At 46.2% G+C, this 25,500-nt stretch overlaps 1 protein-coding gene across 3 annotated transcripts in view; it reads left to right on the plus strand.

Moving 5' to 3' along the window:
* Msra (methionine sulfoxide reductase A) overlaps positions 1-25,500 on the plus strand; it is a 258,069-nt gene that overhangs the window by 157,981 nt on the left and 74,588 nt on the right. For all 3 annotated transcript variants that reach the window (XM_070016778.1, XM_070016780.1, XM_070016781.1), the window contains exons 4-5: positions 7,136-7,240; positions 23,998-24,104. In XM_070016778.1, coding sequence (XP_069872879.1) covers positions 7,136-7,240; positions 23,998-24,104 — 212 coding nt within the window. The remainder of the gene's footprint in view (positions 1-7,135; positions 7,241-23,997; positions 24,105-25,500) is intronic.

Consider the following 25,500-nt stretch of genomic DNA (forward strand, 5'->3'; position numbering starts at 1 on the left):
GGGAAGAGGGATATTAGTTACCCACCCTCTCCCCCTGTCTTCCTGCAGATACCTGGATCTTTCTGTGGGCTTTTGATTTGGCTTGGTGGTTTAGACAAATCTGGCTGACAGGGAAAGGATGGGTGGGGGCATTGAAGAATGGTTATTTAATGGAATGAAAATCACGGTAGCTCACTTCTCTCCACATGGCTTGTAGAATTAGAGGGCCAGATATTTCTACTTTAAAGAGAAGATCCTTACATGGACCTAGACCATAGGGAAAGTACATGGAACGAGTTAATTGTTGTCATTGTATTGATATTGGTCACTATCGAATCCCCAATGTTTAGTAATATGTAAGGCTTAGGAAACATTCCACATCAATAAAAAATATCATGGCAACCTATACAGTTAACTATCATCATTGATTTACCTTGTCTAGTATCTCTCCCTGGGTAGCAGCGGTGCCCGTTTGAGATTATTTAGTGAGGATCACAGAGGACTGAGAGGTTAATGGAAGAGAAAGCAGGGTGTGTGTGTGTGTGTGTGTGTGTGTGTGTGTGTGTGTGTGTGTGTGTGTGTGTGTGTGTGTGTGTGTGTGTGTGTGTGTGTGTGTGTGTGTGTGTGTGTGTGTGTGTGTGTGTGTGTGTGTGTGTGTGTGTGTGTGTGTGTGTGTGTGTGTGTGTGTGTGTTTCTGCTAAGGGACTGGTATTTTGGCAAGGGGGTGTCTACAGCCTGTGTGGACCTCCGAGTGTTGGGAGGCAGAGTGGAGGGAGAGAGGGCAGGGCGTCCTCTGACCCAGGTGGACTGACTGGCATCATGTTGCGTTCCTGGTGCTGGGGAGCTGCAGAGAAGAGCCATTGCTGGGGTTCCTTTTCTCTAGGACCTTGCTGAGTGTGTGAGAGACTGCGCGAGGGTTTGAAGCCAGTGGGCACGTGTGGGTGCCGGGTCGGGCGCTGACCTGTTGCAGTCCCTCTCTGTGGGAGGTCATGGAAGCTGCCGGTGCCTCACCTCTCCTCCTCCTCGTGCGTGAGTGTGGGGATGCGTGGGCCCCCGCCCCAGCAGAGCCCAGCCCATCAGCTCACACGGCTGCCCCGCACCCCTGACAGTGGCTCGTCTGAAGGTCTCAGACTCAGATTTCCGGGGCAGGAGGGGCGTTAGGAGCAGGGCAAGGCCTGGACTGCAAGTGATTGGAAGGAGACGTGTAGGCTGGGATGGAAGGTTCTGGAAAGGAGGAGCCTGGATCCGAAGAGTTGGGGAAGTGAAGTTGGACCCATGCCGGTGCTGGAGGGCTCTGGGGCCAGGCTGAAGCTCCTGGGGACCCTGGGTGAAGGCTGGGGGGCGGGCGGGGGAGCGAGGGCCTGGTACAGGGTCGGTCCTCTCCGTCATCTTGGCTAGGCTGAGTCTCCTTCTCTTCAATCGCACTTTGGATAAATTCCCTTTCTTCTGTTTCTTTGTTTTCTCCTTACAAAACAGAAGTTAAAAACAATAAAGTAACCCATCCCGGGGCGTTTCTGAGGGCCAGCCTGTCCATGCATCTGAGGAGCTTAGAGCAGTGCCTGCTGCCCGGCGAGTCCAGGGGAGCCGCGCGCCTCCCTGGGGGTCAGGAGGTGGCTTCCATGTCCCCGTCCTCCCTCTTCCTCCTCTCTCCTGCCATACACACCGTACTGTGTACAGGGTTAGTATTCTCCTAGTTGCCTGTTTTCTCCTCCTGCTCCCCTTGATTTCCCTCCATCCTGCTCTTCATTCCTTCCTTTCTTTCTCCCTCATGGGTGCTATAAATATGTGGGATAGCCATTACCACACAGGAAAGAGGAGCTGAAGCAGGGCTTCTTAGAGAGTCTAAATGACTGGGTTTCAAACTCTTGTGATTGTTAGGAATCATTTTGAGCCGGGCCCCTGTGGCTCATGGGTCATGATTCGATGCCAGCCCAGGGAGGAAAATACTGAACCACTAAAAAATTAAAAGTGGAGCTGTGGCTCAAGTGGTAAAGTGCTAGTCTTGAGCAAAAAAGAGCTCAAGGATAGCCGCCAGGCCCTGAATTGAAGCCTCAGGACTGGCACATGTGCGCATACACACAACAGATCATTTGGGGCGTCTGGTAACAATACAGATTTAAGAAATAACAGCAATGGTATTGGCCACAGCAGTGCCAGTCACACTATTAATACAGCTAATGTTGAATGAGTTCCTTCACGTGTGATGTGTCAGACTACTCTAACTGCTTCTCATTGGATTATTGAGCTAGCCAGCAGAACCGTCTCCTGTGATGAATATTCGTAATATCCCTATGTTGCAGAGAAGAAAGCCACAGCCAAAGGAGAAAATTTTTGAGTGGCCAGGATACCCGTCTGGCACGCGGTCTCCCCAGCCAAGCTCCTAGGCATTTCTTCACTCTAGCTTCTTCACACACTGATCTGTGCCGAGAACACACCTAGTATTTTTTCCTCAGTTGCTTTGTCTCAGAAGGAATGTCTTGCCCCCGCTCACCCTCTGCCTGTGACCTCCTTCCTCTGGGTTTCGGGGTATAGGCAGCAGAGCAAGGTGCTCAGGGAGGATTGCGTCCTTTCCCGTTTTCCTCTAAAGATATTTTCGTACAGCGGTGTAATGCCGCTGTGTGTTGTTAACAAGCGCGTTTGCACATCACATCTACCATGCTATTTGCACGATATGATGTGAAGGCGCAGCCTGAAATATTTTGAAGATACAGCCTTTTATCTCCAGAAGCACAAAACACTGTTTGCAGATTGGCCTCTGGAATGAAATTAGCCTGGTACGCTGGCTCGTTCCTGCAAAGCGTGGGCATTTCCATAAGTGCTTCTCAGTCCCTTAATCCTTTTGATCATTTGCACTGTGTATTTTTACACAGGTTCTTTTACTTTGGAGAAATAAAGTAAAGAAACGGAAAGGTGAGTTTGACAAGGGCATCTCTGCACTGTTTGTCAATGCAAATGGAGCTTGAACTTGAATGATAGCAGTTTCTCTTGAACAGCCTGGCTTCTTTAAACCTCTCAGCAAATAGTGACTGGGAGATAATGCTGGGGAGTGTTTGCCACTGAATGGCTCTTTCTGGACCCCATATTGCTATCACCAAAGAAGAGCCAAATCCTGTAGACTACTCAGGACAGCCTGAGTATCAATGACCATATAGCTGTGATTTCTTTTCTGGGTGCTGGCTGTGACGTTTGTTCCTTCTTGGTGACTTTGAGTTCTTCCATTCTAAAGCCTTGGCTGGGGCCATGGGCCGGGCACAAGCTCCATCTCTGATTGAAACCTGGTTGTCTGACAGCTTACTAGCTGTGGGAGGGTGGAGAAAACTCGGTTTCCTCATCTATGGAAAACAATAATATTTTACAAGTAATATTTGTGCCCTGTGTTCATAAAAGCGTTTTGATAGCAGACAAAAGGGTGGAGGCAACCAAAGTGTCCATTGGAGGATGGGTAGATGTGCAAACTGTGGCAACTGTGGCAGGACTCTCTCTCTCTCTCTGGAAATTCTGACATACACTACAATGTGGAGGTGAACTATACTACTCAGAAGAATATATGCACTGTATGATTCCACTTATACGAGATCCCTAGCGCAGACAAATTCCTGGAGACAGAAAGAGAGTAGGGTTGCTAGACACAAGGGAGAGAAGATGAGGAGTTAGTGTTCAATGAGCACAGAGTCTCTGTTTTCCAAGATGAGGAGTTCTAGAGAGGGCTGTGGCGATGTTGCACCCCAGTAGATGAACCTAACACCCCTAACTGTACACTTTAATTGTTAGCATGCAGGTAGTACACTTTATGTTGTATATATGTTGTCAGCATAGGAGAGAATTAGGAAAAGTTTCAGTGAGCCATCAAAGGCAAGTAGACAAAGCATCTGTCATCTTTTTGATGTTCAATAAATAATCGCAGCTTTCTCTGCGGTGAGGATGTGATACCCATGGTATTTCCTCACATAGTCACAATCTAATTTACTTCTCTTCTTTGGACTTGGTGTTTCTTACAGCACTACACCACTGGAATAATGATGGGATGATTTTTTTGTGCATTTATCACATTTCCACAATTTGGGGCTTTGCCTATGAGCTATATCTCCGGGCCCAGCTCATCGCCATGTCTGGGTCTCTTTGTGGCTCTTGCCATATATACCAGAGGCCTGTGAGGAAGGAGTTCGTAACTTTTCCCTGGCTCTGGCCAAACAAGGGCACCAGCTTCATTGCCTGCCCAGCAACACTAGCAGTCAAGGATTGCTGTTAGAAAATACAATTAATAAGAAATGGTATGTTATTTTTTTGGGTATGTGTGTCAGTACCAGGGCTTGAACTTAGGGCCTCACGCTCACTGAGCTGCCAAGCTCAGAAGCTGAGCCGTGCTTTTAGCCTCGCTTTTTAAAAAACTATTATTTTTTCTTTTAATTAGTTAATTTATTTTTTGTTTATGGGGTACTGAGGAATTGAACCCAGGGACTCATGCATGCTAGGCAAGCACCCTACCACTAAGCCACCTTTGCAGCCCCAGCTTTGCTTTTTCGCTCATGATTTTGGAAATAAAAATTTCAGCCTGGACTGGCTTTGAACCTTGATACTCTGGGTTTCAGCCTCTGTGTAGCTAGGATTACAGGCATGAATCACAAGCACCAAACTACCTTAAAACATTCAGAGAGTCTGAATGCTTTTTCAATTAACTCACTCATTTAAACATTTCACACAGCCAAATGAGATTTATAGTGGATCCGATGGGGTTTTATCCTGAGATGGTTCTTCCTAATCTGTCTACTGTCATTCCTTTAAATGACTATGATATTTGAATTAATTGACCAATCAGTGAAAAACCACTAATATAACCAACTGATAACTCAATGTACAAAAGACATTATGAAAGTTAGAAAAAATAAAAGATTAAGTTCAACATAAGCACTAAAGTTACTTCTACTTCCCTAATAACTAAAATCATTCTAATAAACAATTAAACTTACCCTGTAGCTATAAGTTACCAAAGATGATAAAAAAATGTGGTAGTGAGCTGTCATGGGAAAGAAAAAAAATTGAGTTGACTTTACTGAATATATAAGTTTGCCAGCAGGCATCAAGAAATTTAAAAATGTTTATAAATGTTGGTATAGAAATTCCATTTGTACTACTATGTCTTGAGGCAGCCTCAGAAGTGTGGGGAAATGTTTACATCCAGGGATAAAGATAGTAGACAGTCAAAAAATGCCCAATGACAGAGAATAATTGAATATGTAATTGGAAAGCCATGTGATGGAATGTTATGTAGTTATTAAAGTAAGATTCCTAAAAATTTCAGTGGTGTGATAAGACACCATTTACTGTTTAGCAGGAAAAGCATGCTGTACCAGTTATGACTGAATAATTGCACGTAAGCGTGGGTACGCATTTATGCCTCTGTTACACATCTGGAGAAATGCCTACAAATATTTACAGCGTATACATGCAGGAGGAGAATCTTACTTTTTCTTTGTATACTACCCCCACACTTCCCACATTTCTAAGTATCATATTGCTTGAAAATATTGCTTCTACAAACAGAAAGGACCTTAAATGTTAAAAGAAGACTGAAGATAGTAGATTTCTTTCCTTCATGGAGTCACAAATTCTTGATGGCTCCTTACTCGCTCTTTCTTTGCTATATAGAGTAGAACCCAGGACAAAAAAATCACAGAGTATTTTTCCTCCCAAAGCCCATGTGACCATAGGAAAATCTAACTTAACTAGCATCATAGCCTTCTGGTCTGTAAAATGGATTTCTGTCTTCACAGCCTATAGAACTGGGCAGTTGTGAAAACAAAAATGAGGCCAGCATACAGGAAAACACTCCTACAAAGTCAGGTGGAAGTCCCAGGATTTCTTTGTAATCGATTTGTGTTTTCTGGTTTTCTGGAAGGACCACGGAACTCCCTGTGAGCTGGTGCATGTGTAGTTGATGGCCACAGGAAAGGCTACAGCTCCCAGCCAGCAAAGGAGGCCAAGGGCACCTTCTGGGAGGAACTCCGGGCTGCTGTCCTTCTGTCCTGTGAGGTCAGATGTGTTACCCTCCTGGCACCCATGCGTGACAGTGACCAGAGTGTTTCCTACCTGGGAAAGCCACTTATTATGCAGGCAAGACCTCCGCGTGACTGTCCCCAGGGCTGAGCTCGGTCTCCAGGCTGCCTCACAGCAAATCTTGTCACATGGCTGCTCTTCACCCTGGACAGCCCCACACTAAGGCTGTTCACCCCCATCCTAAAAGCCAGCATGGCTGGCCATATTTCTAGCTGATATCTCACAGATCCTCCCGCAAGAGAGAAAGGAAAGGCTAGCCAACTTGTGATCAAGACTGAATTCTTTACTACCTAACAAGATGACTGACACGAGATACAAAGCCAATTTAAATATAGAGATGCTGTTAGCACCAAGGGCCTGCTCCTTGCCAGCTTCCAACACGGCACAATAGGGACAGTCATGGATTCCCTCATTTCCAGTAGAACTACAAATACCCACTTCCCCAGTCAGCCGAGGCTGACCTCACAGGGGCTCCTGCAGAGACATTTTCTGCACAGCATCCTCACCACCGAGAGGAGTTAGGCTCAGCAAACACTTCCCGCCCTACTGTGTGTTGGACGCAGCCTGGCCTTGGTGTTTCCTGCACAGCAAATGCCACCGCTGCGCTGGTTGATTTATCTAACGCAAATGGGTGGTGAGGCTGTTCTAACATGCTTCTGTCTCTGGCACCATGTCGCTGTGCAATGGAGCAGAGTCTACTCTGGATAGCATGGGGCAATGGTAAGAAATAAATTGGCTGTCTCCTCTGCAGTTTCCAGTCTCCAGTGCGATCACGGGCTGCGTCTATGAGGTTTTATAAGAGCAGGAGTAGAAAAAAGAAAATATCAATTTGTTTCTCATGCAGTCAGAGAAACCTGAGCACGACTAAGTCATCCCACGAGGTTCGCGAGAGGATGACTGTATGTGTTTGTGGAGAAAGTCAGCCACGGGAGTCGAGGCTGAGCCTGTTAGCTAAGGTCCAATTATGTCTCTGCTTTTCCTTCAGAGGGAAGAATTGCAGTTTTTGTCTGTTGTTGTTGTGTTTTTTTTCTGTCAGAACAAATAATTTGCAATAAATCGATGTTGTCAGTAAATGGTGCTTGTACGTTTTGTTTCTTTCAAGAAAAAACTGGCCATGCAGAAGTCGTGCGGGTTGTGTACCAGCCAGAACACATCAGCTTTGCGGAACTGCTCAAGGTCTTCTGGGAGAATCACGACCCGACCCAAGGTAGAGTGATGAGTGAGCCAGTATTTAATTATCTTACTAATTACAGCTGGGATAATTAGTGTTTGAGCTGTATGGAAGAGATGAACCTTGAAATCACACAGGAGCTCAAGAATATGATTGCAGACATTTATTGACGGAGAAGTGGGGGGCTGGGGAGGAAAAGGGGTGAGGGAATAAAGGCACAGCCACGTTCAGCGCCCCTCCCCCCTTACAGCTGCCAGGGGTGGGAAAATTCCCACAGAGAAAGACGCCAGACAATGGAGCTCCGCTCACCTTTGATTATTGCATTATTCCTCCTTAATGCAGTCTTTGTCTATGAAATTAAAGTGTCTCTCCAGCAGCTCTAAAGTTTTTTGATTTATAGTTCCTTTATTTCCTCGAGTTTAGCCCTTTTCATCTTTTCACGTTATCAGAAGGTTTTTTTTTTTTATGTGTCGGGTGATATTTATACAATACTTAGGTTATTTAAATAGTTCTTTTGTCTTCTTTAGAATTTGCTATGTGGAAATATTAGTATATTTGGACTATAAACAATGATGGCCAGAAATCTTGTTTAAATACATATACAAGCAAAAAAAAATCTCATGTTGATAAATATTGTAATAGTCAATAATGAAGCTATTTCTAGATTCCATCCTAACAGCCTTGCAAGTGCTGCTTTGTCATCAGGGTGATCTGATACGACGAAGCTTAGGGACTGAAAAGCCCTTCATCCATGGGCTTCTTCACCAACTCTCTTCCTTTAGCCTCAGTCTACCTGAGAAAACTCTTTTCCCTGTGGTGCCAGGTCCTTGTGTCATAGCTTCACTGGGTTAGCTGTATCTTGATGAGTAGGTGTGTTGTGCTTGTGGTGGATTCCTAACACAAGCCCATCAGTACAAGTGGGCAGATCCCAGATCTGGAGAACCATCCAGTGCAAAGGTCAGAACAGCTGGAGTTAGCAGCAGACTGGTCTAGGATGCAGGCAGGTCTATGTGGAAGGTTGAAAGCAGAGGTCTGGGCCAGGGAGGGGGTAAAACAGGGTTGTCATGACAACAGTGTTGGGCCAGCATTTGCAGTATGTACCTGGCAGGAGATGGAGGGGGTAGGGGCGAGGTTGGTAGAGGACATCTGCACCAAGGCACTCTGCTAGGCACTGCTGTATGGCCAAGCAGTCTGGAATGTGCAGGATGTCCAGCGTCTTGGTTAATGCACAGGGAGATAGTCAAATTCCGATGTGTGGAGGTCAAATGGACCTACAGATCGACATATATAAAACTGAAGACCCAAAGTGTTAATGTGAAAACACCAAAACCAGTGTGTGCTAATCTCAGAACACAAAAGGCAAAATCACAAGTCCAAAAGAACTCTGAAATCAGCGAATTTCTTCCCAGCTACCCTCCAGGTCTAAAACATGTAGCGATATGTAATTTCTCTGAGGTCAGAACTCAGAGCTGCAGCAGACAGTGCTGGGGAGCTGTGAGCGGATCTGGCCTCCTCTCGTCACCTTTCCCTGGGAAGGGAAGCTGTGAGGTCAGCCGGCAGCAGAGTGAGGAGGGCAAGTTGGCTGTCCTGGGTAGAGAACGGACATTCCAGAAGAGAGCCGCACGTTGGCTTTGGGCAGCTCTGATCAGCGAGGCAGGAGCCCGGCCAGGCTCTTTGCCCAAAATGCAAATATGTAATTTTTAAAACCACTTGAGGAATGTTCCTGTCTGTGCTAGAAAAAGGACAAGACTGGTGTAGACGCTGAGACGATTTGGCCTTTGATGTGAACGCATGCCCAGAAAGATGACTCTAGGGAAACATTTAAATTAGCATATGAGAAGACTTTAGTACCTTATTGATAAACCCATTAGGGATTTTTGAGTAGTAATTTTATTACATTTTGAGGGAGAAGCAGTATCCTGAATGATATTTGCAGTTGTGGGGATTCTTGCTAATGTCAAGGATCTTGCAAAGAACTTAAAGTCTCCTTTCAATTTAAGCAGATCTTTATGGAGAAAAGAGAAATCCATGCACATTCTACCCTGCTTCATGGTACAAAGAAGCTCTCACGATGTTTGGCCTCCAGGCCAGGACAAAGTCACAGAAGTTGCCTGATATTTGAAGGGAGCAAAGCTGATCAGAGAGATTGGAAAGTGTAGCAGTTTTCAGATCTAGGTGGGACCAAGGACCTGGCTTGCCATAGCAGAATGGGTCGTGAGATGGTTCTACTTACCCACTCCAGGTGAGACAGCAATCCCAGTACCATCAGGTACCTGGCTTATAAATAAAAGCATCGTTTACCTTAATCTGCCAAGTACCACAGAAGCCTCCACTTCTGGCATAACACTCAATTACCACTGTTTAAGCCAACACGTCTAGTATGGACTTTCTGCCTTACTCATAGGACAAATACAATTCCCCCAGGCTTCTGAGGATTGCTGGGCAGCCCAGTTTGACCACAGGTGGTCCCAGGCCTGTTTCTGCTGTCCCCCGGTGACATGGCGGAGCCCAAGAATGAGGAGGCTCGTGTTATGACCCACGTGGGGAGCCTTCTTAACTTTGAGATGTTGGCCAAGACACTTACTCAATCTCGAGTTCTGTCTTTCTCATGTGTAAAGGAATAATATCTATACTGTCTGCCTCATAGTCTATCATAGGAAGTTAATGAAATAATACAGCTGGGAAGGTATCTGGTTCCAAGTGCCCGGAAAGTTTGTTTTTAACGTCATCTTGCCCTGACTTTCTTTCTGTGGGAAAACACTGTGCCCTCTGGGTACGGAAGTTTGACTTTTCTCCTCCTGGAGAGTCTCTGCTGATGCTGAGGGTGGCAGTGGGCGGGGGGGGGAGGGAGGGGAGAGACGCTGCTGACATAGGAACCAGAAGAACTAGGTCAGACCCCAGCCCCCCACAGCTCGTCCGTACCCTTCCTGCCAGCACGATCTGGGCATGGATGACACAGTTCAGCCATGGCATTTAAGGCAGAGACTTCAGCTTTGTGCAGACTTCCACCCACAAATCTGACTTCTCACCTACAATCCGTTTTATTTTCTGCCATCCTAGGCCGAGAATGGTGACATCCATGAAGCATGGCTATGGGCCAGCCTTACTGATGGATACTTTCTAATCTCACATAATCTTCACTGTAACCTTACAGACTCCTCTGTCCTCATATAACAGAAGGGAAGTAATGAGGTCCAAAGACACGCACAGACTTGCTTGGTGTTTGCACCCCATCCCTGAAGCTCAAGTCTGTTGTCTTTCCCCAATACTGGAAGGGAGCAAGCTTCTTGATCAAGATAAACATGCTGATGCCTTCCTACTGGTGGTAGCTGTGTCCTTAGTATTTTCTTAGAAGTAAATATATTCAGGTTACTGGTGGCTCACACCTATAATCCCAGCTTCTCAGGAGGCTAAGATCTGAGGATTGAGGTTGGGAGCTCACATGGGCGGAAAAAAATTTAAGAGGCTTTTATCTCTAAATGACCATCAAAAAGATGGAAGGTGGGATGTGGAGCACTCTAGCTCTGGGCAAAAAAGCTGAGAAGAGTGCAAGGCCCTGAGTTTGAGTTTAGTGCAACAATGAGTTTACTTTAAGTTGAAGCCTGTTTTGCTGATCACAGACCACAGCCCCGATGCCATGGCAAATGCAAATGTCTGTACAGGAAGTCTAGCCTATGGCCTGAAGCCCATGCCAGCTCACAGTGGGACTGGCTCCCCGCTCTCTGACTGGAGAGCTGCACGCCTTTAGGAGCCATGGCCTGTCCCCCAGGCTTCTGGCCAGCACTTCTAGCCTAATACCCATTTCCCCATTTGAATGCTTTGGAGTTGCAGCTAGATAAGTCATGATAACAACCTACATCTCCATGTACCTTACAGCTAAGAATGCTGTGTGTTGTGGGTTGGGGCGTTTATGGAAGTGATGGGTTGCATGTTCTAGGTTCTTCTGTGTGCTTCTAGGAAGGATGGCTTCTTCTTCCTCCCCCTCCCCCGAGTGGCTCTGTGGATGCGGTGGGACACCATCTTAGACCAAAGGGATTGTAAAGATGCAAGACAGGGGACCAAGGCACCATCCCAGCCAGAGCTTCTACGCAGCACTGTCATGTTTAAAATACTGTCATATTTGGTTCATTTTAGGGCTTTCTACAATAACTCACCTAATCCATGTTCTAACTAGCACAGCCTTCAACTAGAAACTGACAATAAACTCCAACCACCCATCTGAAAACCTTAATTAATATATTGTCCTCATTAACATGTCTCTAATCCCAACTGCGCGAAGAGACCTGTGCTGGGGCCGGAGACGCTGTGTCTTTGAGTCAAGCCAGCCCCGCACGAGCTGAGGGGCCACCCACGGCTGCCCCAGGTCGCAGACACCGGGAGCTCCCACAGCCTCCTGACAGGCCCCAACGGCCTCCCCACCCATTGCCTACCGTGGCCGGCACAAGACACAAGACAGAGCTCAGCGTTTGTCCCTTTGCTGCTTAAAAGCCTTAGCTACTTGGACATTTCCTGGGCGTGACTTGCAGGTTCTTTGCAATGGTAGTGTGGCCTGGGACCCACGTGTGGGCCGCTCTCACATACCTTGGCTCGGGCCCTGGGTCTCGCCCTCCCCTTGCTCTCTGTATTTCAGTTGTTGTAGCCCTCCTTTGTTTCTTGCCTTAGAGTCTAGACTTGCTGCTCAGTCTGCCCACTGCTCTCAGCGGGGCTGCTACTTCTTGTTTAGGTTTCTCAGAGCTCCTCCCAAACCCCTCCCTCCTCCCGCCCCCCCGAATCCACACAGGACTCCTGCCCTCGCCCCTTTGTGGCTCTCTGTCACTGACGGTCCATCCTTCCCAGCACATACCACATGCAAAAGTATGGGCCTATTTACTTGCTTGTTCTCTGCCCCCTCCTCTGGGGATGGGCTTCTCACCACATATGTCCTCATGGAGCTGGCGTCTGCATCTGCCTGGCGCTCCTGCCCTGCTGTGAGGGACAGGAAGTAGGAGGCGGCGTGGGGATGTTGTGGAGAGCCCAGTTCCAGGGACAGCATAAGCACCTGGCACGGGACATCGTCCCTCCAGAGCCGGGTGAATTGGGTCCCGGATGCCAGGGAATACCAGTTCTGCAGGCATTCAACTTCCTTTTAGGAAGTGATGTTATATTTTCAAGACCCCTTTGTGAAATGATACAGGATGTGCATAACCACATGTTTAAAATCACCTTGGATTACTTACGATTCCTGATGAAATGTAAGCACTGTGGACATAGCTGCCGCACTGCATTGTTTAGGGAAGAGTGACGAGAAGAAAAGATGGTACATGTCCACCGCAGAAGCGGGGCTTTTGGTATTTCCACCCATGCTGGTCAAACCCAAGGACGCGGCGCCCGCGCACGGGATGCGCTGTCATGCTCACTTCCTGCGGAAGAAAGAGCCACTCACCAGCTCCTCCCTGGTGGATTCCCAGCATGTCTCTACGTTCTCTCACTTGTGTCCTCCAGCTCGTGCTCTGCTGACCCCTGGTGGCTTCCTGTCCTGTGTCCATACCCTCGTTCCCAGTGAGCAAGTCTCACACTCTAACCCTGAGCTTCCCAGCTGCGGCAGGTTACTCAGTCTGGCTTTCCCATAGGGCTTCGTTAGCCTTCATGGAACCCCAGGACCATATTCTCTGGCCGCCACCTTGGTCCTCAGGACCATATTCTCTGGCCGCCACCTTGGTCCTCAGCACGGACTGAGAACTAAGCTTGGGGGACAGCATGCAGGGCTCCTTGGTCTGTGCTTAGGAGCTGGAAAAGCCCCCAGGACTTTCCTTAGTCTAGGCCCTTGACCTTTACAACCCGCTCACTCACTCACAAGCATTGCTCTAGCACCGTGTTCCCAGGAATCCAGGTGGGATGGGCACCCCCAGCCTCCATCCATCTACCTCACCCCTCGGCCTTTACCAGGTGCATAGTGGGGCAGCGTCGGCCCATGCTGTCTACTGGGAAACAGTAATTGCGGGGAGAAGAATCCCATGTTTCTTCTGTTTCCCATCCAGTGGGCAATTAAGTGCTGGTGTTCATGTATTTGAACTTGCCAGATTAATATCTGAACTTCATTGTGCTGACCCTTTCAAGTTGGTTTGTTAAAATAAGTCAGTTTCGAAGGACTATCCCTTTTTTTAGACTGTGTACAAGGAATCTATCATCTGCAAATAATTAGACAGTGGGAATGATATTGTATTGCTAATGAGCAGATGTGCGTGCATATAGCAGCGGAACAGCTGCACACATATCAAATGCAAAAATGGCCCAAACCCAGCATTACAGATTCTGCAAGGTATTTCATTCTTTTAAGAATTTCAGAGACAGAGAAAGATTGAAACAAAGAATTTAACTGTCTTTTTCTTTATTAGTTATTCTTTCAGTCACACTTTTCCTTGCATAGAATATCATACATGTTCACAGTATCTGCTATTGCACTTACAAATCTCAACTCTTCCCCCCATCTCTTTCTCTCTCTCTCTCTGGCTCACTCACTCTTTCTTGCTCTCTCTCTCTCTCTCTCTCTCTCTCTCTCTCTCTCTCTCTCTCTCTCTCTCTCTCTCTCTCTCTCTCTCTCTCTCAGAACACAATAGAACTCATATCTAACAGTTTCCCTTTGTCTTTCTGGTCTTAAACAGGTTGTGTGGCTCCCAGCTGAGCAGAGGACTTAATAGATGTTATTTGGGAGCCGGGCATGGTCTTTAGGCGTTATATATGTTCAATGCCATGTGATCCTTAAAGTCATCCATAAAATCTAGATAGATCCATTTTTCGGCTAAACAAACTGACCTAGAGAGGTAAAATGATGTGGCACAAGCCAGTTGGCACATTCCGTGGAGGAGCTGGCCTTGATCCCCAGGGCTCAGTTCCCAGGCTTGCATTCTTTTCCTTACATGGCTCATGCATGGCTCCACATCGTTAAGAGTGCTTTCGGAGAGCAGAAGGCATGGCCCACCATAACTGGAAACAGTAGCACATTATCCAAAAGCCATGAACTCCTATGGCATCCATTACAACCTTATAAATCCCGGGCAGGATTTGCAAGGCTGAAGACGTTGAGATAATCAGGCTTTTGAAAAGCTTCAGCCAGGAATAATTTCACATCATTCAGACCCTCATGGTCAGGTCATTTAGAATTGGAAACATTTGCACCTCAGCAATAAAAAATGAAGTCAGAAGAATTACTATACTTCACATAAAATAGTCGTAAATTAAAATCAGAGCTGATCACATGAGAACTAGAATTTCTAGACTCTAGGAATGGCAGTCTGGGTCATACGGGCTAGCTTGCTGCTGAAAGCAACTCAAAATGTTGGTAAAATATTTAAAACACATTGAAATCATCACATCAGAGCTGAAGAAATTATGAGGAATTAGTTGGTTAAATGGAAGGGAACATGGGAACTGAGCAGGCGTGAAGAGAACTGGAAGCCCCTGTTTTCTGAGGGAATATGGATAATTAGAGTTTTATGAGCCTTACTGAAGGAATAGAAGATATGACCAAGGATGGAGCCCCTGACCTAATGAAGATAGATATAGATATAGATACAGATACAGATATAAATACTGATATGGATACAGATTCAGAATCAATTATAGATATAGATACAGATAAGGATACGGATATGGACACAGATACAGAATCAGGTATAGATACAGATATAGATACATAACTATATATCCTACTTGGAGTGGCCTGTCTTCTCAACTGTGCATAAAATGTACAGTAGTTTAGAAAAGGCTTAATATATTTCAAAGAAATCATATGTGTTCTGTGTCTGAGCATTGTGTACTTATCCTAGAAATCAGTAGCAAAAAGATACCTGGTCACCCAACAGATTATAAAAATTTCAAATTTCTAAGTATCCTAGTTTATTTAAGGATAAGTCATGAAGGAAGTGAAAAAATATTTTGACTCAAAAGATCACTGAAATACCACACATCAAAATTCTTAAAGAACAGGTCAAGTGGTTTTTGGAGGAAAACACAAAGCTTAAATTCATCTGTGGACATAGAGGAAGGCCAGAGATGGTCTCCATGTCAAGAGCTGAAAGTCAACAACAGAGTAAACGCAAACAGTGGAAAAGAAAGAATCATGAGCAGAAATCGAAAAGTCAACGGGTTTGTTTCGAAATGTTTACAAAACTTTAATAAGTTGGTAATTAAAAAAATAAAGAAGTCACAATACCCATTATCAGGAATAAAAATTGGAATATCGCTACATGTGCTGGAGAATTGGCAGATACAAGGAGGAATTTTTAAGTGACTTTAAGTCAATAAATTTGAAAAGTTAGGTAATTCCTTAAAAATATAGCTTACCAAAATTATGATCACTTAAGAAATCAAATCTGTATTTGAAAAGTTTATCATAAGGAAACTACAAAATTCAGAGAACTTAGTGAACTCTACTAATATTGAAGAAATACTAATTTCAGTATCCTACCACATTTTCTAGAGATAAAAGAGAAATACAGTCCATCTTAAGACTCTTTATATCCAATCTTGAAGATAGATAGAAAATCATAGAGCTGGGATGGGAAGGTGGCTCAGTGGGAGAATGCTTGCCTTGCATGTATGAGGCCCTGGGTTCGATTCCTCAGCACCACATAAGCAAAAAGAAAAAAGCCAAAACTGGCGCAGTGGCTCAAGTGGTAGAGTGCTGGCCTTGAGCTGAAGAGCTGAGGGACAGCGCCCAGGCCCAGAGTTCAGGCCCCACGACCGGACCCCCAAGAAAAAGAAAAGAAAAAAATCATAGAGCTATCTTACAAAAATATATACAGTAATCCTAAACAAACAGCAAACAATTTAGTAACACATAAAAAGATAATACATCTTAGGCAATTGGTTCCAATTTAAATCAAGCATATTTTAGCATTTCAATATTAGCCCATGTAATTAACCACATTAGCCTACTGCAAGAATCAAACTCGGTAGTGACATCTTGAGAAAGGAGAATGGCATCATTATAGTTTCTCGCTTTCATGGTATGGAATGTGTATCCTCGTTCATACAGTAGGCCAAGTAAGATGCAAATTGTAGCAACTGGACAGTACCTATCTTTCCTAGCTACTGGCCAAGCGAAAGAGGCAGAAATGTCCCGAATGAGGCAGAAATGACATCTGCTCCTTCCAGATCCAACTCATGAAACAAAACTTCCTAGCGGGACTAAAAGCTGTGAATCTAAGGGCCAACGAAAGCAAACTGACACTTTGGAGCTCTGTAAGTTTCCATCAGCCTAGGTCTCTAAAAAGTTCAGAGACCAAACTTTGAATGATCAAGAAGTAAACTTTTATGAAATTCAGCCAAAGGACTGCAGGATTTATTTATTTACCAGGAGTAAATCTGTACAAATTATTAATTACTTGCAGAATTGGATAGATAGCATAATACTCAGTGCCTGACACATAGTAAGGGTCTAGGATTGTGAGCTAGATGGATGACTGACCTTCTTTCTCTCCAGTTCCTTCCCTCCCTCCCCTACTTACTTTTTATGAAATGAATGCAGTATTTTAAATTTAAAATGAGCTGTCAGTTAAAATTGACAGAATTAATTTTTTCAGTCAGGCAAAGTGAGATTGTTCCATATTCATATTGATGCTTGTTTCAAACACCTGTGATAAGGGCCAGGTGTGTGGGAACCACGTGGGCGGTCATCAGAAGTGTCTCGGACCTGTGAGCGTGGGGGCCTCTGGGCCCTGTGGCAGCGTTCCTCATGGACACTATTTTCCACAGCAGCCAGGGGACCATGCTGACGCAGACCGTGAGAGCTATCCACGGATGCCACTGTTCCCAAAGGAGAGCAAAGCTGATGGAAGAGTTTGGGGCTTAAGGCCCGTGACTTATTTAGGAAGTACTCTCAGCGCGGAGGGGAGCGGGGAACCCAGACAAACAAAAAACTGTACAAGAATGAGGAAATTTGGACAGAGAAGAAGCTGAACAAGAAATGTGGGCTTAGGCTTTGGCCTGGTGCATGGTGGGAAGGAGGGAATTCTGGGGATATGGTCCTGTGACCAGGTCTGGCTTATGACATATATCCAACAGTGTTGTGACCGATCATCTGTGTGGACTGGAGTCGCGAGGAAGAGGAGAGAAACTCTTCTACTGCTGGCAATCCTGGACCCTTGAGGGCCCAAGGCCTAAGAAAAGGACTGGCCATCCCAGAGGTTTACAGAAGAGCCAGCGGCTATTACTCAGAGATTTAAGGTTGTAGGCAACCTAAGTTGGAAGCTTATTGCCCTGTGCTTTAACTACCAGAGTCCTTAGGCCTTGCAGCTTTGTCATCCTAGAAGAGGTGGTGGCAGCAGATGGCATCAAGCAGTGATAAGCGTGCCTTCTAGCGTTTGTAGGTCTCACGTAGGCCTCCAGTGCTGGGACCCTCAGCCCCACAGACAGGACAGTTGTTACACTCTCAGACCTAGACCTTGGCCCTTGACAGCTACAAGGATTACTACCCTAGGGCCTTCCCCCTATGGTGCATAGTGGATAGTGGATAGCTTTCAGGTCCAAAGTATCCAGAGACTGTTGGCCCTTAGGTTTGCAGCCCTCTGGAACTCTTCCATCAAACAGGACCCCTGGCTGTCATCTTCAGCTCTTCACAGCACTTGTCTTCCTTGATCCTGCCCCCACCCCCATCGTTTCCCCCCTGACTGCACTCTGAAGCCCTTCAGCTACCCTCTTGTAGCTTTTGCCCCTGTTACTACTGCAGCTACCTGCTCTGCTGCAGTTGCCTCTTAGTTTTCCTTTCCAGTTACAGCTACTTTGGCTTCACTAACGATAACAATCAAAGGTACACAAGGAAAGACCACTGAAGAGAAGTTTTCTTTTGGGGGGGGGATTTAATATTGCAATACTGAGGAGGGGAGGCAGCATAGAAGGGTGTCTTCAGACCAGCTCACAGTCAGAAGTGAGACAAACAGCCTGTATATATAGCTAGAAAGGAGATGTGAAAAAGGAGTATGTTCCAGTCATGGTAGTCCTTCATGCAAATGAAGCACTGTGTTTGCACCAATCATGGCATAACCCTTTGTGCAAATAAAGGACCACACGTGCACCAATCATAGCAGCCCCTCATGTGAATGAAGGACTGCCTTTGCCAACTGGGGGAAGTGCTCCCGCCCTGGCTTGGGTGAAAATGACCACAGCATCTCCTAGAGTTCACTGAAGCTTGTGGCAGCAAAATGCCTAGTATGTGCTGTTTGAAACACACGGCTAGTCCGGGCACCAGAAGCCAGAGTTGTGCTTTGTCAGCAAGCAGCTGTGGGTGCCACGTAACTTCCTCAGGGAGTTGGTGTAGTGTTTAAAGCAGTGATGCTGAAGGAGGACAGTTCATCTGGCTGCTTGGCTGATTGTTCTTTGCTCAAGGCGGCCAGGATACCAGGGAAGGGTCTAAAAGCTGTCAAGAGAGTCAGATCACCTCTAGTCCTAACTCCCAACATCTTAGCTTATTTAAAGAAAAAAAAAGCATTACAAGAAGAGCTTACACTAACAACTTATTCACCTTAACAGTGTTTTTATTAAGTATCTACTAGTGCTTTAATAAAGCTTAGCTCCTGCCACAGTTACCCAGGGAAAGGTAGATCCCATTCCCTGTCCCAATGTAAGGTGAATCTTTTAGGAAGCCATTTTAAGATGGGGGAATGGGAGGTTTTGTGCTTTCATTTCTCCTCCTTTCTTCCATCTGCACTTCGGATATGATGACTGTATGACTTGAGAGGAGGGGGGGCCATGTCCTAAGGATTGGTGAGTAAAAGAAGAAATTTGAGTTCCTGCGGACCACGGAGTTACCCCACTGCCCCCAAACTATCTGCTTTAATAGACTTCTGACTTACTGGAAAAAAAAAGACACACGTCTGTTGTTTAAGTCACTGTTATTTTCATCTTTGTGAAACTGAAAGCTATTCCTAATTGATTCAGTTTGAGAGGACAGCAAGCATCTTAGAGATTTTCTGGGCACTATGGTCATGTGCTACAGACACCAGGAAGGACATTGTGATGACAATGAACATTGATGTTTCTATTTTTAATAGACTTTTTCCTTTCTTCCCCCATGCAGTTCAGAGCCCTATCTCTGAACTGTATATATCTGATTTCAATTTGTGCTTCTGGTCTTTTAGATATAAATAGGTCTCTTCAAAACCATTTTACCAGAAAAGAAAAGATCTTGTATACTAGGCTACACATCTCCATTCTTTCCCATTGAGGGAGAAATAAAACAGAAACACCCTGATGACCACCAAAATTAGCAGATACAAACAAAAATATGAATACGGAAGACCTCTGAGACTATTTTTGGAGCCACCCAAAAGCTTTTTCTTTCTTCACGTTACTTTACTTACTTGCCTTGAAGATGGAGCCTGTATAAGTAATAACATCAAAATTTGTCCATTAATCTAGAAATGTGGCTTCTTACCCACGGGTGATTTTGCTTCTCTGTGGGACATTTAGCCACAGAGAGGGAGATTTTTGCCTGTCTCAACTGGACGGGTGCCACAGCTCTGTATCCAGCATACACAGGACAGCTGTACAACAAAGACACCTGACAACACATCAGCAGAGCCACGGTTAAGACGCCTGGGCAAGGTTAAGTCACCCTGGCACAGACACAATCCTTGGCAGTCACCCTTTGTATTTCAGTAGTGTGGTTGTCCAACAGTATCACTAAAATACTTAAATTTTATTTTGAGACTATGAATTGATTGCTTGGCTTTTCCCTGCATCTTAAAATAGCCCAGTGTGCATTCCCTGCCACTCTGCTTGGATGGTTTATCACTTCCTACTAGGCAAAAGGTGACCAAAGGTTGATGCCTAACCAAGCACACATGGAGACTCTCTTCCTGAATTGCTGTGGTTCAAAACTAGGATTTGAGTACAAATTTAGAATAAATGTAGAATATTTTTCTTTTAATTTGCTACCTACATTTTACATTTCCAAGGCATCTTACTTTTCTGTATAATAATATAGAGGCTAACTTATCAGTGTGTTGGTTGTCATAAAACTTAAAGGGGTAATCAACAAGTTAAAACTATACATATAGGAAGTGGCGCTGTGGCTCAAGTGGTAGAGTGCTAGCCTTGAGCTGAAGAGCTGAGGGACAGAGCCCAGACCCGAGTTCAGGCCCCATGACCAACAAAAACAAAAACAAAAACATATGTCTAGCATAAACACTATGGAATTGCAGATGTTTCAATGGGAGAGAATTCCAGGACTGTCATTTTCTGCATCTCTGTGCAAATGATGCCCTGGGCTTTGTTCTGGGAGGAGGTGTGAACCGGGAGGTGTTTGGTTCTGCAGGTGAGGTGGAAATAGGCGCATGTGGTGAGATGACCCACAGTTAACGAAATTGAGCACCCTGGAAACAGGCAGGACCTTTTGTCAGGTAAGCTGGAGTAACACCCAGATGTTTCTCCAGCTTTATCCAACACCAAGCATTAGTGCGTCTGGATATGGCGGGGGGGGGGGGGCGGAGGGGGTGGGCTGTGGCATAAGGAGCTAGACTATTACTAAAGGATTGGCAGGAAACAAAAGGAAAGCTGGAGGCCTGCCCAGCTCAGAAGTAAAGGAGGCTCCAGTAAAATACGAGCTCCTTGGAGACTGCAAGCCTGGGTCACTGGGAGAGTGGCCTGGTTGGGTGATGAGAAGGGGGGGCAGGGGCAGTGACCGGATGCAGCAAGGTGGAGAGGAGCCAGGGAGCCTGGATGCTGAAATGTCCAGGAAGCACGAATGTCACTGACGGAAGTCCGAACGAGAGCCTGGGATTAGCGCCACCACGGAGGTGTGAGTTCTCAGAGTAGAAATGAGCCATTCCATGGGAGGGCTCATGAAAGGGCAGCCAAAGACTGGACCCAGCAACATGGGCAGCGAAGATGATGAGGGGTAAATGGAAACAAATGGTGTCAGAAGGGACAGGTCTTAATGAAAGACTTGGATAAGTATAGTGCTGTTGGGGGCAGAGAAGGGGTGAGGAGAGGGGAGGGAGGGGAGGAAGTTCAGGGAGGAAACAGTTAACACTGATGCAGCCGAGTGATTGGGAAGAGCGAGGAACAAAAGAACAATAAAACAAAACGTAAGTAGATATGTCAGTCAAAGACAAGAATTTAAAAATATCCATCCAGATATCATCTGTACAGTTTTAACTTTGTTATCTTATTGAAATAAATTTAGAGTCCACTTTTTTTTAATAGAATAGCAGAAAATGCAAAACAATGTGAAAACCTCTCCTAACCTATGGAAATATATTTTCAGCCTGTGTCCCCAGATACACTGTTTGAACTGTCAGTTTGAAAGCATTGGGGCTAGAAGGTATTTTTCTCAAAGACCTCTGCTGATTGTATTTGAATGAGATGTAGGGATTAAAACCCACCAAAAACAGCTGAAAACCTGGGTCAGGTTCTCAAGTCTTTGGACATGAGGCTGACATGCCCCTAATGACCCCATCCTGTTTCCTAGACAAAGTTTCTAGCCTGCTGAGCAAGAAGAGAACCGCAGACCAAGTCTAAACTACCCCAGCACATCCCCACCCAGTGGCCACCTTTCCTATGGAGCGATGGCGGTTTGTCCTGGAGAGGGTCACTCTGTGCTTGTGACCAGGGCATCCAGCTAATGGAGGGCCCCTGGGATGGAGATGTGACTCCTAGGGAATGCGTTCCTGCCTGCCCTGATGGTAACCATCCCATGATAGCTCCTGGGACCTTGAAAAGTGGCCCAGCTTGGAGCAGGAGCTTGGCTTAAGATTCCCCCGCTCACACATTTCCCACACCTCCCTCCCATCAGAGTGCGTAATGTCGAGTCTGGTTCCCACACGTGAGGTTTACAAGGCCCTTTGAGCAGGTGCGATCTCATCCATCTTTGCGCTTCCATGTAGATTAAGCATTTCTGCCATCCGCTACCTGTTCCTAGTTTCTCCAGAGGGAGAGATGTCATAGAGCAGTGTCAGAATGGTTTGTTCCGTTAAAATCACCTCTAGAGAAGGTAGATGGAGAAATCACAGGTGGTTGGTACATGCCGCCGCCGAGCCCTCATCATGACTGCTCCAAAGCCCGGTCCTCATCAGTCAGCTCAGTGCTCAGGAAGAATCTTAAGCCAAGATGTGATTTCTGAGCCTAGGGTTTTTTTTTTTCCCCCTCTTCTCACCCTCCACAGTAAACCCTGGGACATGAAAACAGCAGACAGTGTGAAGAACTTATCTGCTTAACGTTTTCCAAAGCCAAGCAAAGGCCACCTGGACTTGGCAGTGCTGGTCAAGTCTGTGTGAAAACTTGGTCACTGAGGACTGAATATGGTCTGGCTCTCTGGAGACACATTTGTTCGCGTGTCTCTGGTCCCGGGTGGGAAGTTTCGAGATCCCCGCGTGGCGTCACATTTGGCTGACCGGCCTCATTTGCTGCCAGGCCCCTTGTCAAGACCAGGCCTGTCTTTGTAGTCCTCAGAACATAGCAAGCCTGTTCTTCTTTCTGGGCCCTGGGCTGTGATGTTCCTCCCTCAGCCTGAGTCACTCTATACTTTGCTCACTAGCTTTGATTTTTCGGCCAGAACATCTTGTGCATTGGTTTCAGAAAGGGAAAGGGGCTTTGGTGCCCAACACATTGAAGTTTAAATTGTAGGACAGCCGTTTACCAGTGTGTGACCTCAGGCAGGTTCAGTGAGCACGGTATTGTCAAAGGCCAGGCCCAGAGGGAGAGTGTGTTAAGCTCAGCTCCGTTCTGTTTCCTCCTCCTTTTTTTCTAGGTATTTCCTGAGATCAAGGATTATAACCAAATCTTCTGGAGCCTCAGTAGTGCTGAGGACACAGTTAGCACCTTCTGAATACTTTTTGTTGAACTGAACATAGCTGTTTAAAGGAGAGAGAAAGACCACAGTGGGGTATTTCATCTTTCAATAGCACTTGTCTTATCTTTTCTCAAAAGGAATTTTCATTAATTTTGATCTCTGGAGGATAGCACGGTGAAAGCTGTTTAGAGCCATTTGGTAATAGCATGTCATTTGTTGTGATTCGGGGAGCAGGCAGGGCCCGTCCCATATTTCCAGAACACCATGAGTGCAGGAGCAATGCAGGTTCTCGGGCCCACAGACCTCCTGGAGCAGTGCTGGCTTCCTAGCTAGATAGGCTTGTGCATTCGCGTTTGAAGACACAGACGTGTTCCTCGTGGGGTCAGAGCCTCTGCTGGAGGTGTTTGAGAAGCTGGTACTTGAATAACGGATGAAGTTTCTTGACCATGTCAGGAAGCCTTCCAGGGGACCCCAGTAAGCCGGCGCGTAATCACCAGTCTCCCTGTGCTGTCATGTCTCGTTAAGTATCATTAAGTTTCCCTTGACCCAGTCACGTGACCTTCGTCCTGGAGAGGTGACTGTGATAGGCCTGTCTCCTGAGAGCCCCTCCCCCAGGCAGCCCACACACAGCCTCCCCCTCCCTTATCTGCAGTGAAGGATAGCTCCTTTCACATTGGGAGTTCCCTTAGGACCCAAGGAGAGAATGTGTATCACAGTCCTGTACATGTGCAATGAGATAGATTATTCCTTATGTATTTGCATAGAACATGTTTACTTGTGGAGTAGCTAATATGATCCAAGACCTGTAATGAATTCACCTGAGCCTACAGATACTGGTGATCATCGAAACTGGCAAATCAAAGCGGATGCATTTCATGCTTGTTTTGAGAAAGTGATACCAAGCACTGGGGCACATATCAGGTGACCATGTGAGAACAGTGCTTGCACACTTCGGTGTGGCATGGGTGAATGCCAGCACAGTTGCCTGTCGCCTGCCTGATTGTCTGTGTTCTTCACCCCCCAGGCATGCGCCAAGGCAATGACCATGGCACCCAGTACCGGTCAGCGATCTATGTGACCTCGGCCACGCAGATGGAGGCGGCCCTGAGGTCCAAGGAGGACTACCAGAAGGTAGGTCCCCGCCCCCGCTGCCTGCCCTGCTCGGGGATGTTAGAGGGAAGTTTAATTCTTTTCATCCAGAACTGTATCCATTTACATTGTTTTGTGTGTGACTGTATGTGTATATGCATGTGTGCGTGCGCCAGTACCAGGACTTGAACTCTGGGCCTCACAGTCTCATTCAGTGTTATTTGTGCTGGTACTCTACCACTTGAGTCATGCCTCGTGAGCAGTTTTGCAGGTTATTTGGAAATGGAGTCACATAGACTTCTCTGCCTGGGCTAACTTGGCACTGTGATGTCCACGGCTTAGCCTCGTGAGTCACTAGGATTATGGACAGAGATACTAGCAAACAGCCGATTACACATTTTAAAGAAATAGTGTGATGAGAGTTTAAGAGTGAGTCTTTGTATCTCTTTAAAAGCAGCCGGTCTTGATGCATATGCACCTTGTTAAAAATCTCTCTGTCCTTGTGTCTTTGCCTGGATCTCTCTTTCAACATGAGATGTTTATGGTCTCACAGTTCTGGAGACTAGAGTCTAACATCCCAGTGTCCGCAGGGTGGAGCCTTCCTGGACACGGGGAAGGGCCTGTGCAGGCAGACACACAGGCTCGTTTCTCTGTGGGCTTGCATCTTGTCCTTATGTGTGCTGTGTCCACACTGGCTATTCTTCTAATGACTCTGGTTCTCATCCCCACACCCTCCTTTAACTTCATTACTAATAAAAAAAGACCCTAAGTCCAAATAAGGTCACGTTCAGAGACAGCAGCTTTTCTGGGATGGTCCCGATTTATCTACAACATGCTCTTTCTTGCTAGGCACAGTAAATTTAATTATACTAAGTATACATATCAGAACTATAGACATTGAATCATTAAGTAGATACTTCGCTTTAATATTTTTAAATCTCTTCCAACAGACACTTAGGTCTTTTGATAAGCAACTTGAATTGCTTGAATTTTTAGGTTTGGTAATACTGCTTAAACTTTAAACTTTAATGTCTGTCTCCTGGTGTGGACAGACGTGCATTCCTCACACTAACTGCTACTCTAACAACACTGACCCACTTAAGGATTCTGTGAAAGGTCCATCAGGAAGTGGCGGTAGAGAGGACACAGTGAGCGGGGCGCGGTGGGTCCGTGGCCTGGCAGACAGGCTGAGGGCTGCTCCTAGGCCATGGTCTCAGCCTGGAGCCCAGCCCCAGGGCCTCTGCTGGTGTGAAATCCCGCTTGGGCAGGGACTGGCCTTTGTGACTTGCTTCTGTTCCATGCAGATAAGATGTCACTTTTGAGGTCAGGTTCTAAAAGATGGTGGCTTCTACAGCCATCTCCCAGAGCTCCCCCAGGATCACGGCCCTGGGGAGGACAAACCCTGGGCAAAGGCTGAGTGGCCGGGGACCACGGCCTG

Source organism: Dipodomys merriami, unplaced genomic scaffold, assembly GCF_024711535.1.
Source record: "Dipodomys merriami isolate MVZ:Mamm:240054 unplaced genomic scaffold, mDipMer1.0.p SCAF_12, whole genome shotgun sequence".
Lineage (NCBI taxonomy): Eukaryota > Metazoa > Chordata > Mammalia > Rodentia > Heteromyidae > Dipodomys > Dipodomys merriami.